Source organism: Pristis pectinata, chromosome 2, assembly GCF_009764475.1.
Source record: "Pristis pectinata isolate sPriPec2 chromosome 2, sPriPec2.1.pri, whole genome shotgun sequence".
NCBI classification, from domain to species: Eukaryota; Metazoa; Chordata; class Chondrichthyes; order Rhinopristiformes; family Pristidae; genus Pristis; species Pristis pectinata.
The window spans coordinates 41,383,926-41,403,938 of record NC_067406.1 but is presented as its reverse complement, the minus strand read 5'-3'; the positions used below and the strand labels follow the sequence as shown (position 1 = coordinate 41,403,938).

Here is a 20,013-nt window from a genome sequence, read left to right as displayed (position 1 = left end):
GTTAGCAGACAACACTAAAACAGTGGAATTGTAGATGATGAAGAAGATTGTCAAAGGATACAGCTGAATAGTTGTTGATATGGGCTGAGAAATGGCAGATGGAGCAAGTGTGAGGTGTTGCACTTTGGGAGGCTGTAGGCTTAGGAGCATTGATATACAGAGGGATCTTGGGGTGCAAATCCATAGCTTCCTGAAAGTGGCAACACAAAGAAATAGGGGGGTTAGGAAGGCATACGGCACACTTGATTTCATTGGTCATGGCATTGAGCATAAGAGTCAGGAACTCGTGTTGCAACTGTATAAAGCCACATTTGGTTTAGGCCACATTTGGAGTATTGTGTGCAGTTAGTTTCTGGTTGGATGTGGAGGCTTTGGAGAGGGTGCAGAAGAGGTTCACCAGGATGTTGCCTGGATTAGAGAGTATTAGCTGTAAGGAGAGGTTTGATAAACTTGGATTGTTTCCTCTGGAGCATTGGAGGCTGACCTGATAGAAGTTTATAAAATTATGATAGGATAGAGAGTCCTGGTCTTCTTCCCCCCAGAGTGGAAATGTCAGATACTAGTGGGCATAGCTTTAAGGTGGGAGGGGGAAGTTTAAAGGAGATGTGCGAGGCAAGTTTTTTTTAAACAGAGTGGTAGGTGCTTGGAATATGCTGCCAGGAGTGCGTGGTAGAAGTAGATATGATGGAGATGTTCAAGGCGCATTTAGACAGCACGTGAGCATGGAGGGAATGGATAGATATGGATCATATGCAGGCAGATGGGGTTGATTAAATTTGGCCTCGTGGTCAGCACAGCCATCGTGGGCCAAAGACCCCGTTTCTATGCTGTACCGTTCTATGACCAGCATGGATTCGGAGCCCAAATGACCACTGCCAACCTGTTTCTGTGATTCGATGATAAAATAGAAGGAAACAGAAGAGGAGAAGCAAAGAAGATCAATGAGATTCATAAAATGCTACTGGTGTTTTTCCCATCAAGTCACTAACAATTGATACTGACTCAAAAGCACCAGATTGGCTGTTGGCCAGGTGAATTTTGTTATAAGACAGCAGACTTATTGTGACTGCAAACCAATGTAATCAAAGATTGAAGAGGATGGCTATACTTTGAGAAAGAGTGCTAAACCTGAAATATAGTATTAATTAAATGTAATGCATTTAGTGTTCCCTGTATGTTAAGGTCTATTTCTTTTAGCTTTCAGATATCTCAGATGATGTTGAGGATGAGCTGCAAGAAAATTGTAGTACTTCTGCTAAGCCAAATGAGAATAATAGACGATCAGAAGAACCACAGTACAATATGGAAAGGGAGATTGTCTTACTGGACACAGAGGATTTTCCAAAGATAAGCAGTGTGTAAACGGAGATTGCCTTGAATTTTTTGCCAGCTTTATAACTCCTTTGATGTGCAATATCCCTCTTAACCTGTGCAAAAGTGTAGCATCCACACACTATATTGAAAATATTTACAAAGGTTTTCTAAAACTTCATTTATCGTGTACAAAATAAAGAAATAACGTAGCCTTTTATAATGCTTCTCAAAATCATTGGGCCAAGAATTTCTTTGAAATAGCAAGCCACCCACGCCTACTACCCACTTACCTGCTGAGTCCAACCTTCCCTATGTGGATCCTCCACAAAACTTCACAATGATCACATGACCCATCACATGGTGGAACTAGAACAAGCACCACCTACCAAAATACAGGAAAAGTGACTAAGTTAGCTATGAGTGCCATCAAAAGTTATTAAAGATAATAAAACATAAATAGAAGAGTATGAAAAAGTAAATCACCAAAAAAAATTAACATTTTAAGTAAACTTAATTTAGCAGAATGTGATTTATCTGATGCATATCTTGAAATGAATGCTCCATATGCCTAACACGGTGTAGGTTCAGTGAGCAAATTTGTGCTGCCACACTGGGAGGAAGATTGGAACCTCTAAATTCATGTACACTTTAGTGGATGTCCTGATTTACCTGACGCTCAAAAAAAAAAGAAATGCTGACAGGGATGCAGTGATGAAATATGTATTAGTTAATGTAAAGTATCTGAAAGCTATTATATAGAATGTGCTATTATACAGAAAGTTTCCATGATACTGCTGTAGTAATTTAACATGGGGGGGGGGGTGGTGGGAATAGAGAAAATGGGAATGAATCTTTATTAAAAACAAAAAAAATACTGGAGATGCTCAGAATCTGTGGAGAGAGAAACAGATAATTTGTATCAATGACCAATAATCAAATGATCATTGTTTTGAATTGTAAACTCTTTTTCCCTCCACAGATACTACCTGACATGCTGAGTATCTCTAGCATTTCCTTTTTTAATTTCAGTTCTGGTATCTACAGTTTTTTGCTTTTCAATTTTTATTTACAATTTCTGTTGCGAAAAGAGATGTTAAGTAGTTAAGACGTTAATTGTCATCCCCTGTGTTGCAGAGGTTTTGGAGTGTTTCCTTGCTCGAAAGGCAGCTTGTCATGAAAATGAAACCGTGTATGAATATTCGGGCACAAGCACCCGACCCAACAGTACAGGCAGTGTGGAAGTTCCAGAAAGTGAAGCTGCTCAAAAAGAGAAAAGAACAGATTCAGAAGACCAGTATTCCCCTATCTCTGTGTGCCACTACGTAATTGTTCGTTGTGCATTCCTTATTCTTGGAGTAAGGGCCATGTGGTGGGAAAATGTATATCAAGAAGAGACAACGTCAGTTAAATCTAGGTAAGTCACCAAAATTCCTCTTTTTTTCCTGCTCCTACCACATATTTTCCTTTCTCCACTTGCTCTTTTTTCCAGTTGTTTCTGCTTCTCTTGCTTCATTCATTTTTCTCTTTCATTTTAGAAAGCAAGACCAACAGTGCAGAACACTTTCTTTTGGGGAAGCAATATGGGTTAATTTTACTTGGATCAGGTGCTTTGACTGTATCATGTCAAACTTATCTTTTCTGTTTCTATTGCGTTGCTTGTAGGTGGAAATTAAAGTGGGGACAGGTTTTAAACAAAAATGTTTGTCATCTCTTCGGACTTCCTTTCTGTTTTGTGGCAGACCAAACATTTTGATGGCTGGAAGATGTAAATTAGATGTCATTGTACTTTTTCATAGAAACGAAACTTCTACCCAAGAGGAACAGTCATCTCGGGCAAGACTTAGACAAAATCAAAGTGATTCCGATGCAAGGAAACAAGTGAATAAAGAAGTATGTGTTGCATGGATCTAGTAACGTACAGACCACTGATCACTCAAAGCTGCCAATCTGTTGTCAAAAGCATATTAATTGATCTGTAGATATGACTACTTCTATATTTGTTTAGCGGCTTTTTTTTATAAGAGCTCTGCTTTAGCATCAGCTGTTAGCATCTCTATATTTAATCAAATTGTAATTACATTACTGAATCCAAAATGTTGATTTAATTTGGATGCAATAATAATCCTAATGCTGTTCCTGGAAGAAATCTACAATCCCCTGCTTTCCACCATGTGTATGTACCATTTTTATCCCAAACTTGTGCATTCCCATTAACCGTTAAATCTTTTATTAGATCTTTGTCAAATGTATTTTAGATATCCATTCCACTACATTTCATGAGTTTTCACCGTCTTATGCCAAGAAGGTTGTTAATTCTATTCTGAATCCATGTTTAATATTGTTTACTGGGTTTTTATTGCATAAGTAATACTCAAGTTTTCTGCTGATAATTCATGGTCTTGAAGTCTTGATCTTGGATACAAAATTGAATTAGAAGGTGCGTGGTGACTTGTTACAAGCTGCTCTCTACAGATGTACTCACTACCCTTACTATAATTGTTCCAGTACCAATACTGATACCAATAGTGGAGTGTTGTCTCAGAGTGGAGGACCGTGACCAATGGTGTGCTGCAGGGATCAGTGCTGGGTCCACTACTGTTCGTCATCCATATTAACAATTTGGATGATAACGTAATTGGCCTGGTTAGTAAGTTTGCAGATGACACCAAAATTAGTGGTATAGTGGACACTGAACCATGTTATCTAAGATTACAACAGGGTCTAGATCAGCTGGGAAAGTGGGTAGATGGAACTTATCTCAGACAAGTGCAAAATATTGCATTTTGGTAAGTTAAACCAGGTCAGGACTTGCACAATAGGTGGCAGGGCCCTGGAGAGTGTTGTAGGACAGAGACACATAGGAGCACAAATACATAGTTCACTGAAAGTGGCGACACAGGTAGACAGTGGTGAAGAGGCATTTGACATACTTGCCTTCATCGGTCAGGTACTGAGCACAAGAGTTGGGACATCATGTTACAACTACAAGACGTTGGTGAGACCACACTTGGAGTATTGTTTACAGTTCTGGTCACTCAGCTATTGAAAAGATGTTATTAAGCTGGGAAGGGTGCAGAAAATACTCACAAGGATGTTACCAGGACTGGAGGGCTTGAGTTATAAGGAGAGACTAGACAGGTTGGGGCTTTTTTTTCTGGAGTGCAGGAGGCTGAGGGGTGACCTAATAGAAGTTTATAACATCATAAGGGGCATAGATAAGGAGTCTAAATCTAGAGGGCATAGACTTAAGATGAGAGGGGAAATATTTAAAGGGGATTTGAGGGGCAATGTTTACGCACTGAGGGTGGTAGGTATGTGGAACTGGCTGCCAGAGGAAGTGGTACATGTGGGTACAATTACAATGTTTAAAAGACATTAGAATAGGTACATGTATAGGAAAGGTTTAGGGGGGTATGGGCCAATTACAAGCAATTGGACTAGCTCAGGTAGGAAACTTGGTTGTCAGGGATAAGTTGGGCTGAAGGACCTGTTTCCAGGCTGTATGACTGAAGTGAGACTAATGGAGCTGTAGGTGATTTGTTTTGTCATTTTCTTTGGCAGTGGCATCCCATTAATCTGTTCTAAATTTACAACCAGATTCCCAATGTTCTTCTTCCCCCAACCAAAATGTAAAAAGAAATTTATTATTTGTACTCCTAGAAGATTTTTGAATTTTGTTTTGTTAGCTGTCACTCTACTCTCATATTCGCATTTAGTTCCCACTTATATAAATTTACACTTCCCCTCCAATCTTTCCATACTTGATTCTCGCCTGTATTACCTAGCAGTGATCTGGCACTTATTTTTCTCTCTATCTTTTCCTTCAGTCAGCTCACTTTAGCTTTGGTTACCCTATCTTTCCTTGTTCTGGGAATATATTATTGTACCCATACCATCTCTTTAATAGCTAACAATTATTCGTTTACACTTTTGCCCGCTGATGTTTGACTTCTGATCTGTTTTCAGCCCACTGAAATTAGCCCCCCTTCAATTAGGTATTACATTCTGGTGTTACCCACAACATTAGTGATCCCTGTTTAATAATGTGCCATCTATGTGTTCTCTTGATTATCTGAATCTGTTTATGTGAGTCAGGGATATAATAGTTGCAGTATTGATGGTTAAAATGAGTGGAGATCTGATTTGCACTACTGATATCAAACAGCTGTTGAAAATTTCTTGGAATTTTTCTCAGCTATTAGAAACACAATCAATAGTGCACTTGTAAATGGAAACACGGCATAAATAATCTCAGAATGTTTTTTTGTTATTGACTGGGTCCTTGTTTTTCGTAAGGTACATCATCATAGTTATTGAATATATAGAGATTTTGCATGAAATAGCTATCTGATATCTACTCTGTTTCTTGTATTTGCTCCTGGAGCACAAACAGGTTTTTGTTATGATAGAAGTTATAGTGTTTGAGGATTTGACTCTCCACTCCCACTTCTCTTGTTGATGCCTTAATGTATTATTTTTCACTGGATCTTGTAGACTAAAAATGATTCAATGCCTTGTATTCCAGATTACCGAAGGACAAACAGGAACACAGACAAGATCATCTGACCACACACTAGGTATGTTTTCCAAACAACTTATCAGCTGTGTCTATTAACCATGTAATCCTTGAATAATTTAGATTTTCTAAGAAAAGTGAATGCAAGTATTTGTTTAATAATAGAAGTAACTATTCAATGTGAAACTTTAAGCCAATGTAAGAGGGTAGTGGAATATTTGATTATAAAACTATGCAAGTTTTCCTAAACTAAATTTGGGATATAGTATAAATTTTGAAAGTGCAAGTGCGTGAATTAAATTAGAATCATTTTTTAAATTTGATTATGATCTTATTGGATTAAATTGTTTATATTTCATCAAATTTTGTTATATACAGGAATGTCATTGTGTTCACGAGGCATTATGAAAGATGCTTGGCACCTGCTACGACAGTGTATTAGCCCACCAGAGAGTACCCAAGCATCTACATTGGCTCCATTGCTGAATGATATCTTTCAGTTCCTGTGTGGGCATCTTACTCAACCCTCAAATCTAGTAGAACAAGAAACTGGCAAAGAGGCTGACCCTAAGGTGGTTATCACAGCAATGGGTCACCAGCAAAAAAGAGCAGAGGTAGGAATGCTAATCTGTTTGGTAATATCAGCGTAGTTGTCAGGAATATCTTTTCCACAGATATTACAAATATGTATGACTAAATAAATGGGGACATTGAGAAACGGTTCTTGGATTGATTCTGTAAAAACTATCACATTGGTATATTTAACCCACTATTAATTTCAATTCAATATATTGTTACAGTAACTAATGAGTAACATTTCACTGAATTGTAGCCGGAAATGATAGTTTCATATCATTTTCATTTCATTTCATTTCATAGTTCTGTGAAAGTTTTTAATGAGTTCTCTCAATACTTTTCTTTCTCTAATTGTTGATCTGTGTCCCCATTAAAAGTTATTATGGCTTCTGATAACACTGCTGCTTCAGATAGGACATCTCTGCCTAGAAATTCAATTGCATGACATGTTTGTTTTTTGTTAGAATCCAAATGAAAATCATTTTTTTTTCGGAAGTGAAATGCAACAACCATCATTTCTGGGTTTTGTTTCACATCACTATGGAAATTCAACCACTTACTTCCAAGTATAAGTCACCCTCATGATGCTGAAGTAATAGCTGTCTCTGAGCCGCACAGAAGATTTCATTCTTCAATCAATGCTCCTTTTGGAACATTGCAGAGGTACTTACATCACGTTGCCCCAGGACAACTAGATCCGTCCAATACTACATTGAAGGGGGACTATCAGTTAAGTCCTCTGCTTAATTTGCAATCTCCTTCTCCTCAGCCTTCTGTCCTATCTAGCCTCTGCATATTGTTTCATAATGCTCTTAAACTTATGCCCGATAGTTATAATTATTCTCTTTTTGTTAGAACTCATAATTCTGAAGTCATATAATTTTCTTTTGGTATAGGACATCATCTTAGGCATTCCCTCTGGGTCAAGATTGCCGTGCTTTCACTCCACTTTTCTAGGTTTGAGATGGCCGATGAGGCTAATATGGGGTCTGCAGACTCTGCCAGGAGCCAGTAAGGATGTTGCATCATATTAAGGAGGTTTTGAGAACATCATTAAAGAGTTTCCTCTATCCCAGTAATTATCTTGGTGTGATGGAGCTCAGAGCACTTACTTTTGGGAATCTGGTGTCAGCCTTCCCTCAGAATTGCCTGAGTATAACTAGAGCCTTGATGTTGGGGTGTTGGCCAAGAATAGGATGCTAATGTTAATTTGCTCCTCCTGCCAGTCGATTTTGAGGATCTTGCCGAGGCAGCATTGATGATGCCTGTCTGGTGTCTTGAGGTGCATTCTGGAGAACAGGAATTTCAACTCTGATAGACCATGAACTTTGTGCCAGTTTTGAGATCTTAATCTTCAATCACTTTTTTTAATCAAAAGGCCAAAGACTATGCGGGTGCATTTGAGCCGGTGATGAATTTCATTATTTAATTCATATGTTCTCTTAACTGACTTCTTACTGCTATCTAGTAATTTATCTCTCTATTTGAATTTGAAAGTAAAATCTTGCTTTTGTTGTTTACAGCTTCGTCTTGAAGCCCTTTGTCAGATTTCATCTTTTCTCTCTGAAATGGAGGGTAGAAGTGACTTCTCTATGGACACTTCAGATGCACCATTGAAGTCTACTGGTCTCCTAACAACAGTGCAGCTACAATTTCTTACTGGCTGTTTTGATTTGGGAACAGCAAACACAGCAAACATCAAGCAGAATTGTGGAAAGCTCCAACATTATCAGGTTAAAAAAATCTCAATCCTACAAAGGAGAAAGATGACAAATGCATGATTTAAATGTAACTATTTACCCCTGGTATTGTGTGTTGAATTAAAATATGGGTATATATTATTCATTTCCCTTAAATGGCAACAAGCAAGTTCCTTGCTTGGGAATATAATTAATTCAGTCGGGACTTGTTTGGCCACATAATGAGATAACAGTTGTTGCTTTCTTTATGAAATCTCTTTTCTGCCTTAGGATGTAACACATGCTGCCTGTGGAAGTACACAGAAGGAGCTTCAGGCTGCAGCACATAAGCTCTACCAGCATCTGGTTTCTGCTCTGGAAAGGGGACTTGCAACTGGAAATGAACTCTCAGGTTTAAATATCATTGTATTAATTTGGGGATAATAATGATTTAATAAATTAAAATAACTTTATCTACTAGTCATTAATAAAGGGATGAACTTGAACCAGTTTTGCTTTTATTACTTAACCCATGTGCTCAAACACTACCTCACTCCCCTCCTGACCAATCTCACAAAAAATGCAAGAAGTGGAAAAAAATTGTCATGAAAGGTGTATTTAATACACCAGGAAATAATGCTACATTTTATATCTAATTGCAACACAACAACATTTCCATTCTCCCATACTTTCTGTAAAGTTTTACAGGAAGTAAATTTCTACAGTTGGTCACCTAGAAAATTCTACAGTGCCTGGAAAGTTGTGTTAAATGTGCATTGCGGTAGGTGAGCAGTTTTTTTGTTCAAGGATCCAATGTTGCAAACATCAAGAGTGTATTAGGCATCTGATGGAGTTTGAAGTAAAACTGTTAAGTCCCATGCCATGGAGGAAGAGAGCGGCCAGGCATAAGTAGTGCACAGAAGCCCAGCTTTGACGATGGGTGGAAAGCACCACCGCTCAAGCTACCTACTTGCCTGATCCATCAAGCACATACTGCCACTTCTTGTGGAGTTTGCAGGTCCCACATCAGCCATCTCAGAACTCACTGAACTGGAGCTGGAAGCAAGTCATCCACAATCCCAAGGAACGGGTCTGCCTGAAAAGAACTAGCACTGTGTAGTTAGTTGAGCAGATGCAGTATTTTTCTTTAATTTTAAACATTTCCAATTTAGCTTTTCCAGAAATTAAGATAACAAATAAATGGATGTTTTACACAACTCAATAGTAAGCCTATGTACAAGAGTGAGAGAGGGATTTATGATTGGCATATTGGTTTAGTATTGTTACATGTACTGAGGTACAGTGAAAAACTTTGTTTTGCATGCCATCCATACAGATCATTTCATCAAGGAAAAGCAATAACAGAATGCAGAATAAAGTCTTGCAGTTACAGAGAACAGATAAAGTGTAGGCAATCAATAAGATGAAAGGCCATAAAGAGGTAGATTGCGAGGTCAAGAGTCCATCTTATTGTACAAGGGGATAGTACAATAGTCTTATAACAGCGGGATGGAAGCTGTCCTTGAGCCTGTGGTACATGCTTTCAGGCATCTGGATAGGATTGTATATTCATTGCAATTTCTTTGTTCAAGACATGTTTGGAAAATGTATCTTGTTCTATTTTCAATTCAAACCAAAAGTTGAGTATTAAAGCTAGTTATCCACATGCTTTAATTGATATTTGGATAATTAGTACTTATTCCTTAGCCATAAGTAAGTGATCCTAATTGTCAGGATCTGTGAGACAGAAGAAGTCACAAAGGGTTGGAGGTAAAAACAGAAAATGTGCATCATTCCTCATTTTAGTTGAAGTTTCACAAAACTGATGTAGACAATGATAGAAGGCAAAGAAGCTCAAGAGGAAAGCTGAAGCAAGGAGGATAGCATGTTCAGTATAGTAGGCCTCCATCTTAATCACTCGTTGGGGAGGTGGAAAATTGATGATTCAGTTCCCCCCACCTACCACCATGGTCATTCACCATCTATTAATCCCTGCACCAATGAATTGTTAAAGTGTGTAGTTACTAAGTGCTAACATGTTTTTATTTAAACAATCTTCTTAAGTTACACTTGCATATTTAATTTTAAGTTTATTAGACGGGAATACATTTATTTAGGACAGTTGTAAATTATCTTCAGACTTGATACTATTTAATTATTTTTATGATTTAATGAATAATGGTTTTATCTTTGTTTCTCTGAATTCCATAAAATTGTGTTTACTGTTGCAGGAGCCCAGCAGCATCTGTTGTTGGCTACCATATTTGCCTTAAATATACGATACCAACCTACTGACATAACAGTAGTCATTAACAGTGGTCTTCTAGACGCTCTTTCAAAGCTGACAAACTCCTGTCTTCTGGTAAACCAGCGGTGGTTGATGGCTTCAGTGTCTGGCCATTCCCAGCTAAATCTGGCATTAAAACTGGCTGGTGCGAGGCTTTTGCAGATTTTGGCTATCACTGCTAGGTAGGTAGCCCATACACGGTGCTGAAACTTGATGGGGATTAACCAAAGGACCACTGTATTTGCAAATAATCCATTGACTGCAAAATTCTACCTGCGCGATTGCATATATGGGTTTGCATTTAATTCTGCATGTAGCACATAACTTGCCATTTTAGTATCTAATTTCAATTTTCCTGGCCTGCTGTGGTTTAACTAGAATAGTAAATTGAACACTGGCTGACTTGATTTACTCAAAGGGAAATTAATTTTATTGCTTGTATCTGTTACCTTAATGCAGATCTAAATTTCTACATACAATTAGTCATTAATCTTCAATGGTTTGCTATAACCTTAAAAATTGTGTATACTTATTAGCTGCACCAAAGGTTCTACTGCCAAATTTCTGCAGGCTAACCTCTACCTTGCAGTGGCTAGATGGTAGCTTTCAGACTCCTCCTCAGTTGTACCCTTGGATCATGACCGCACCAATGAACACCAAGCTGTTTCCCACACCATCACAGACCTCATCACATCAGATCTCCTCTCCACAGCCTCGAACTTGATAGTTCCCTTGCCCCATGATGCCACTTCTATCTCCTCAACAAGATCCACAAGTAGCACCACCCTGGTATGCCCATTGTTTCTGCCTGCTCTTGCCCCACTGAATTCTCATCTCTCCTTGTCTAGTCCCTTCCCACCTACATCCGGAACACCTTTCATGCTCTCAACCCATTTTAACAACTTCCAATTCCCTGACCCCCACTGCCTCATCTTCCCCATGAGCGTCCAGTCCCTATACACCTCCATTCCCCATCAGGAATGCCTTAGGACCTTCCATTTCTTTCTAGAACATAGATCCAACTGTACAAAGTACAATAGCTGTCCCTGCACCACCTCCCTCACCAGCATCCAAGGACCTAAACAGCCCATCCAGGCAAGGCAGCAATTCACATGCACCTCTTCCGACCTCATCTATTGCATTCGGTACTCTCAATGTGGCCAACTTTACATCGATGAGACCCAGCGCAGACTGGGCAACTGATTTGGCAAGTGTCTGTTGTCTGTTCGCAGTGGCCATCTTGAGCTCCCAGTTGCAAGCTATTTCAACCCCCTCCCCATTCCCACACTGACCTGTTTGCCCTCTGCCTTCTCCACTGCCAGAATGAGGCCAAACACAAATTAGAAGAACAGCACCTTATATTCCACCTAGGTAATTGACAACCCAACTCTTAAACACTGAATAAAGTCCTATCCTGCCCAACCTCACCCTGTAACTCGGACCCTCGAATTCTGGCAACATTCTCGTAAATCTCCAGATGCTTTATGCACTGAAAATATTGCAAAGTTAAATTTAGTCTGTAAATTGCATGTTTTAAAAAAAACTCATTTAGATTTATTCTGCTATGTTCAGTTCCTATGCAGATACTTTGTGCCCAGAAGTAGTTCAAGCACCAATGGACGTGTTGTGCTGCCAGTTGCAAAATTTTTTGCATGCAATGTGTGGAAATGCAGAATGTGAAGTAACTGGAGACAAATGCAAAGAGCCACATGGCTGTGGAGCCAGCACCAGATCGGAAAGTAAAGGTGGGAATAGAAAAATAATGTTGAAAATAAAAGCACTGTTAAAACTGCTTTATCAATGTCATTAGATCTTACTATTATAAGAGTGGAGGCCTATTAAGATGTTTTTCGTTTTGGTTTAGAGTAGAGCATAGCTAAAACAAAATAAGCAATCATCTGAGTATTTCAATTTAACTTTCTAAAAAAATATCTTGAAAGCATTGCAAATGGACCACTTTATAAGATCCATTTCAGGCACCACTAACAAAGGATCTTTTGCAGAATGTTTGCTTGAGTCTACTGGCAGCATTGTGTTGGATCCCTGAGGTTAATTTCCCAACCTCAACCAGTCATTTGCTATTAATAAACAGATGGAATATTATTATTTGAGGGGAGTTGTGTCTCAAATGTATGCACTGCCTGTTACTACTAATATCTGTGTACTAAAAAAAAGTCAATAGCATGCTAAGCTTTTTTTTATTAATTGTGGAATGGAGGAGATGTGACGCTGATTCTGATTAATATGTATGTGGAATATTTGGTACATTTTGTATACCACTTTACCGTCATTAGCTTTTGATTTTACATGTGTTTCAGCATACTAACTTTCTTCCTATCAATAGGCTTCCTAGTATGTAATGCCTGACTGAAAAGCAGAGCTTAAGTGGATGATAGACAGGATTTAAGACTATAAAACAGTAGGGTTTTGCTTATTTGAGAGATCCATTGAAGGGGACAATTCATTCCCGACTCAGCAGGAGGAAGCCGGATTGAAAATAGCATAAAATTCAACTCTTTCTGCTGAAACCCTGAAAGACTATAATGCTGCGGAGTAATGGATGGAAGAAAGCAATTCACTGATGTATAATAAAGCGAGGAGCCCTGAGAAGCAAGAGGTGGATTGTTACTGCTCTATTCTGGAATAGCTGAGAGCTCCTGTTAATTATTTTTGAATAAAGTTAAATTATAAGAAATAAAACTTCAATGATTTCTTCAAAATTATTTGAACATAAGTAGTGATATGATTGAAGTTTTTGTGGGAATAGTGTTGTGTCTTTCTGGGCAAAATTGCCATTGTCTATGGGCACTGCTCCTGAAGTATTGTTGAAAGATTTAACAATATTGCAAAATTTATTTCAAATTTACTGACAAAATTTTTTGTGTATTTTGAATTTAAATGCTCAGTTTTGTCCTGGGGTTTTAGCCACAATCCAACCTTAGCAATGATGATCTGTTTATATTTAAACAGTCATATCTTTAATCAAGGAATCACGATATAACTAGTAGGTTTGAAATATAGTATAAGAATTGAACAGCTGACTGTGCAAGTCTATTCATTATTTGGCTTTTTTTTAATATGCTGTAGAAACCCTACATTATTTATACTGCAAGATTGAATATGTTGCTTCTACCACTATAGCTGGTGAAGTTTTTCCATTTGTCTCACTAAATGAGAAAAATTCAAGACCACCACTGTTACTGGCAACTCTACCAAAATACTGTTTTGGCCTGGTCATGTTATGATGGAAAAGGTCTTCCTTCTGATTCTTTAGGTTTGAAGTAAAGTCGGTTACATATATGATATTTTCAGGAGCTGTTGTACACTAGAAATGGCCAAAAATTGCTATGGAAATTATAATGTTTTTAATTTATGGAGCAAGTTTTTAAATATGGAAAAAATATTGGACATGAGATAATAGAAAAAGTTTGACAGGACTGAAAGAAAACAAATCATTTTGTTCTGAAGCAACAGGCCCTTTGTTCACTTAATCTGTATGTATATAATTTTGTTTACTTTTGATACACTTTCAGTAAGACCACTTATGATTTTACATTTTCTTTAGAGCACTCTTGTAGTAAGACTTTCTGGTACTGCTGGAAATCTAAAATAAAAGAACATTCTCAGCAGGTCAGGCCACATCTGTGGCGAGATGAGCAGAATTAATGCTATAGGGCAATGACCTAACCAATGAAAGGTCAGTGACCTGGAATTCCATTGCTGTTTCACTCTCTATAGATGCTGCCCAACCTGCTGAGTATGTCCAGCCTTTCCTGTTTTTATTTTTGGTATGTCATATCTGTTTTCCTTTGTACATTTCTTGTTTTCTCCTGTTACTAAGCAAGAAATACAGTATGTGGAACCAGTAAGGTTATTATGGTGACTTCCTCCTTGCGCATGCAGACCAATTTCTAATTAATTACATTTGTGCCTCTGTTGCTTTGCTGGTAAAGTTGGAATGCTTGACCCTCTGGTTCTGAAATCTCATGTGTTTTTCCCCCACTGTGATTCTAAAGTGCTGCCAGTGCTGTTTTAGTGACTGCATTTGTCTTAATTTTCCATTTTCAACCTTTTACCACGATTTCTCAGCATGTCATTCACTGATTAAGTTTGTGGAGGCATTTGATTTTATTTTAATCAGATTTCTGTGGCGATGAAGGGAATGAAATATTATAGTTAGATGTATTTCCAAACAAATTGGCTGCTTCTCTACCACAATAGCTTAAAAGGAGATGTAAGTACCATGCAGATCTATCTAGACCCCCTGGTACAATTTTTCTGTGCTTTAGATCTGCATTTTAAAAATAGTCGATGGATATTTTGTTTAAATCTCCCCTTGGTGTGACAAATTCTGCTATGTTGTAATTATGAGTAACAAGCCTGCTCCATTAAAATCATGCAAAGTGCTGCACCTTGCACTGTCACAATGGCAGAATTCCATGATGCCATGTTAAGGATGAACAATGCACAATATGCATATGTGCATGTGTGTGTCTTGGTTGGTTTCATTGTTGTTTAGCCATCAAAGCCATCCTCGTTGTTAATTTCCTTACCTAAATTTTAAAGTGAAATAAAAGCTTCTATGTAATCAAATTCCTCTATAGCGAGATGGTTTGTTCTCTCTGTGTTGAGATTTGAATGTTTTTCAGTGGTTCAGTCTCACACTTGGATCATAGAACAGTACAGCACAGAAACAGACCCTTCGGCCCACAATGTCTGTGCTGAGCATGATGCCAATTTAAACTGCACATCTGTTTGCATGTGGTCTAATCATTCCATCATGGTAAATCATTTAAGATCATGGCCTATTCACCAATTTTCCTGCACATTAAGCTTTGTTCAAGTTTGAACCTGATTTGTTTTCTTTAGCATTATCACCACTCTTCCTCTTATAAGCTGCATTCTATCCAGCCAGTTAATGTGTATTCTATATTTTCATTGCTGATGGAAGTGATGTACTCTGTGTTTTTGCTTTTGTTTCATTGTAGTTTGATTTCCTTGCAACCTAGAACCCTAACCAGTCAGATGAATCTTGGTTAAGTCATCATCAGCAAGTGCCTGAACCAATATCTGACCTGCATAATATCTTTTGCTGCTATTTTCAAATTTTCACTTTACTTTTAAAGTGGAGGCTTTCTCCAAATTAGGACAAAAGCTCCAACTAACTTGTTAGATGACCGAAATAAGCCCCAGCTCAAGAGTATTCATTTAGATAGATAAAGTGCTTTTGTCCTGATTGGGAAGGTTCTGCTCTATTTCTAGGCTAGATGGTAAACCATTGGTACGGAACGTCCCCGGGTGTACTTCCTATACCTTCACAGCATTAAAGAAAGGTATTTGGGTCCAATGTTATTATTTAAAGCATTTATATATAAATACAGGTCTTTCTTCTGATCTAAGAGAAAAATACTGCAGATGAGGGAAATCAGAAATGAAAGAATGAGGTAAATACTCAGCAGTTCAGGCAGTAATTGTGGGGAGAGAAGCAGAGTTAATTTTTGTGATAAACGGCCTTCAGGAAATTTCTAATGAAAATTCATCAACCTGAGCTGTTGACTCTATTTGTCTTCACAGACGCTACCCAATCTACTTAATATTTTCAGCCTTTTCTGTTTATTCAGGCATTTGTGATCTACAAGGGAATTGTATTCCTAGAAATCATTTTAAATGAAATTTCATGCATTAAAAATGCATTATGGATATTTTGAAGTAATGTATTTCTGTAAGAGTGGCATGCTGTTTGTTGTAGGAAGAAATAGATTCATAAATCAAGGATAAGCACTGTAAAGAATCAGTGGGTTTATAGTGAAAATTTGTACTAGAATGTTCGTAAATTAAAGAATTCTTGTATGATAAAAGCTTCAGTCATTTGTCCAAATTATTGGTGACTGACTGCTGACTATGGCTCAATTTGTGGCATGCTTACCTCTAAATTTAAATCATTAGACCCTCACATCATTATATTACTGAGGGAGCAGAGCATTATTGTGCATGTCCTTATCTTTATTAGGTAAGGAGAGATGCATTGTGGGAGATAGCAGGACAAGGTGATTAACAAGCTCACTGCTGATACTGCCTGAAGACTGGTGATGTTTTTGCATACTGCCCCAAATTTCTAAATTCCATTGTCACCCAAACCTCTTGGGAATTGCTACTTATTTGACAATCAGGGGTTGGGAGGTGGGCAGGAAGTTGGGGAGGAAGGGGGTGGTGGTGGTGGTGGTGGGAGTGGAGTCAAAAATTAAGCTGTGGTACTGATATCTTTGAACCTTGTTATTTAAGATTGCAGTTAGCCATTTCAGGATAACTGGGCAGTGAGCAAGTCCCCCACTCTATTTTAGCGGCCTATGCTGTTCAGCTTCCACTGAGCCGGAAGGGCTTAAAATTATTATTTGTTACCACAAATTATTTCTTTGTTTATTTCAGTGCCACAAGGACTGGATCTAGTTTGGACCATTATTATTACATTCAAATGTGTTAGAATAGTTAGCAGAGGGACAATGGACTGAGTCCCCCAGCCAGAATTGCTGCCTCCACACATATGGCCTGGACAATGACTGGGCTGAAGGCAGCATAATACAGAGGCCCTGTTCAAAAGAAGCCTGGAAATCTGCGAGTGGAGTTTTGCCTTCTGTCAAAACTGTCATTGATTTTAATTTTTAAATCTTCTGACATTCGGTCAAATTTTAAAAACTAATATTGAAGTAAATAAAGTAAAATTTAAAAAAAAACAATTGACTATAGCGCAACATTTAGAAATGCCTATAAACAGTAAAGCCAAATACTATTTTTTAAAAAAGACTGAGACAAAAGAGACTGCAAATATTGGAATCTGGAATAAAAAAATAGAATGCTGGAAGAACTTAGCATCTGTGAAGGCAAAAGGTGAATGTTGATGTTTCAGTTTTAGACCCTGCATCAGGACCTAATGCAGGGGCTGGACCTGAAACATGGACGTGTATCTTTTTCTTCCACAGGTGTTACTTGTCCAGTTCAGTTCTTCCAGCAATATTTTAAAAAAGTGTTTGCTTCCCCATTGTCTCCGAGCTGTGCCCTACAAATTGTATTTTAGATTCCAGTACAGGACCCAAGTGGCGATTTCTTCAGCATAATGCTGAGGAATCTGAATAAGATTGGGCTATGCCAGTGGACTCCATTTGCAGTCCAGCAGCAAGCAAACTCAGAGGTCTGAATTTCCTTATTATGGACCTGTCTTCTGTATTTCATAAATTGAAAAGACTAGGCAGCCAACTGTAGATGGCATTATTTGTCCTATTGTATATTTTAGGCTCCATATAATTCATGCTATCATTTGCATATGAAATATAGGTGACTTCCATTCTGAAAAATAACCGGAAACCAGATGTTATCAAAGCCACCTTGGAATTAGTTTCCTTTTCCATTGGTAAACCAGTTTTATACAATTTTAATATTTGCTGGTTAGACAGGAAAAAACATTAAAGAGCCTATTTATAGATGTGGTCATTTCTCCTTTTACAATCTCCACTGAAGGTATTGGTCAAGAGAAATGCTGCTGCTTCTCATTCTGACACATGGCATAAAGGTTAGGCCAATGTTTCACCTCCACCAACCACTCCCTTCTATGCAACCGCAGGAGGTGAAACAGCTGTTTTAATCTCATCCCTTCCTGCCATCCAGGTACCCATATAGTTCTTCCAGATGAAGCAATGTTTCATTTGCACTTCCAATCTTCGGTGTTGCTTTTGGTACTCCCAATGTGGACTCCTCTACGTTGAAGAAACTAAATGCGGATTGGGTGAACACCTTGCAGAGCACCTGTATTCAGTCCTTAGGAGTGACCCTAAACTACTCGTTTCCTGCCGCTTTTGTTCTCCCACTCCCACACTGACCTATCTGTGGCCTCCTGCACTGTTATAACAAGGCCAATGTAAGCATCTCATCTTCTGTCTGGACGTGTTGCAGCCTTCCGGACTTTATCAAATTCTACAACATCAGGTAACTCACTTTCTCCGTATCAGAACCCGCCCAGTTCTGCTGCTGGTCATCCATCTGCAATATCATTCAGTTTTTCTTTTACCGTTAGCATGACCTGACCAGCCAGGCATTTCTTCCATTTCTGCGTCTCTCACACCTTTTACATTCGTTTGTGTTCCATTTCTCACTAACTGCCCTCATTTCAGTGTTTTCTTTGTTCCTTTGTTCACATTCTCTCTCTAACTGCACTCAACCTGATGACCTTGTCCACAGATTATCCGCAGGATAACCCAGGCCTCACTCTATCAGAGAAAATCCACCAGATTGCTGAATTTTTCCAGCACTTGGTTTTTATATGGCACAAAGGTTATTTGTTAATAAGAGGTGAATCCATAACTCAATTCTGATGCAGTTGTTGTTTGATCAGCAATGCCAGCATTTGAAACCCCAAAGAAATGAGTATGTTGGTTTATATGGGGCTAATCTTTGAAAAAGATTATTTGACTTGCATCGGAATCCATAAAGTGAGATGTTAACTACACCAAAAGCATTCTGCAGTTTGAATGAATTTTAACCACCATTAATACAAAGCATATGAAATAATATAAACAAAATCATTTTATTTGGAAATAATGTAAAATCTACAACTGATGGCTTGGGATGAGCTACTTTGTTAAGCAAGCACGGGAAAAAAGTTGAGCAGAGAAACATGGTGATTGGTATGTCATTTATAACAGTTTAAGCATTTGTAATTTTCCTTTGAATAGACTTAAGAATATTTTTACAATATATTTAAATTGCATCTGGTACTGTTGACAACTCTGGAAATGTGTTCTGGCTATTTGAAGGTCTGTGACCCTTTATTCCAGGAGTAGCTTTAGAATATGATGTACAATCAACTTAACCTACCTGGGAAATGTGCACTTTTTTTCTGAATTCTGTACTGATCAAGATGAGGAAGATGGAACATGGTATATTTATTTGTGCAGAGTGAGTCAGCAATGCTGTTTTCAATGGACGGGTACTTGTGTGCTGATTAATTGCAAATGCCTGGAATCCCATCCTAACATGTGATGTTCCCAGCCCAAAAATACCTGGTAAAGCACAGTTCCTTGCACTCAACCGTATGCCTTGACCTCAACTTCTCAACAACAAATCCTATAGAATCAATGTTACATTTTCCTTTTTCATAAAATATCCTTGCTGTTGCCTTTTAAGGGTTGCATTAAGAGCAGAGTTGTATTTTGTTCATGCCCATTAGCAATTGGATCAATATTTGTATTTATTTCCCATTGCTACACAAAGCATATACTTTCATCTTTAAACTAGGACATTAAATCAATGCATCCTCAATATATTTTATGTGAAATTTATAATGCATTTATTAAATAGAAATTTTATGAACTTAATCATACCAGGTTTACTTTACCTTGTTAATAACACCTCTATGTTTTCTCTCATTAAATAGATTTTGTCAATAACAGAAGAATTGTAGAAACCCAGCTGGGAGACTTCCTTGTTTTTCTGCGTCGTGTTATCTCCATCAGAAGCATGCAGAATAATATGGTTTCTGTGAAATGGATTGACCCAATTTTATTGATAGCTTCAGGGATGAGTGCATCAGGTGAGATGGTTAAATTATCCTCATAATTATACTTCTAATCCTGCAAACTATTGCCCCATTT

The 20,013-nt window shown here is 38.0% G+C and overlaps 1 protein-coding gene across 1 annotated transcript in view; it reads left to right on the top strand.

Annotated features, from left to right (window-relative positions):
* Positions 1-20,013, top strand: part of LOC127580693 (probable E3 ubiquitin-protein ligase HERC1) — a 216,980-nt gene that overhangs the window by 73,234 nt on the left and 123,733 nt on the right. Inside the window, 10 exon segments of the mRNA XM_052034452.1 lie at positions 1,198-1,354; positions 2,449-2,728; positions 3,111-3,204; positions 5,840-5,891; positions 6,209-6,444; positions 7,930-8,139; positions 8,377-8,497; positions 10,317-10,554; positions 11,945-12,117; positions 19,797-19,952. Coding sequence (XP_051890412.1) covers positions 1,198-1,354; positions 2,449-2,728; positions 3,111-3,204; positions 5,840-5,891; positions 6,209-6,444; positions 7,930-8,139; positions 8,377-8,497; positions 10,317-10,554; positions 11,945-12,117; positions 19,797-19,952 — 1,717 coding nt within the window.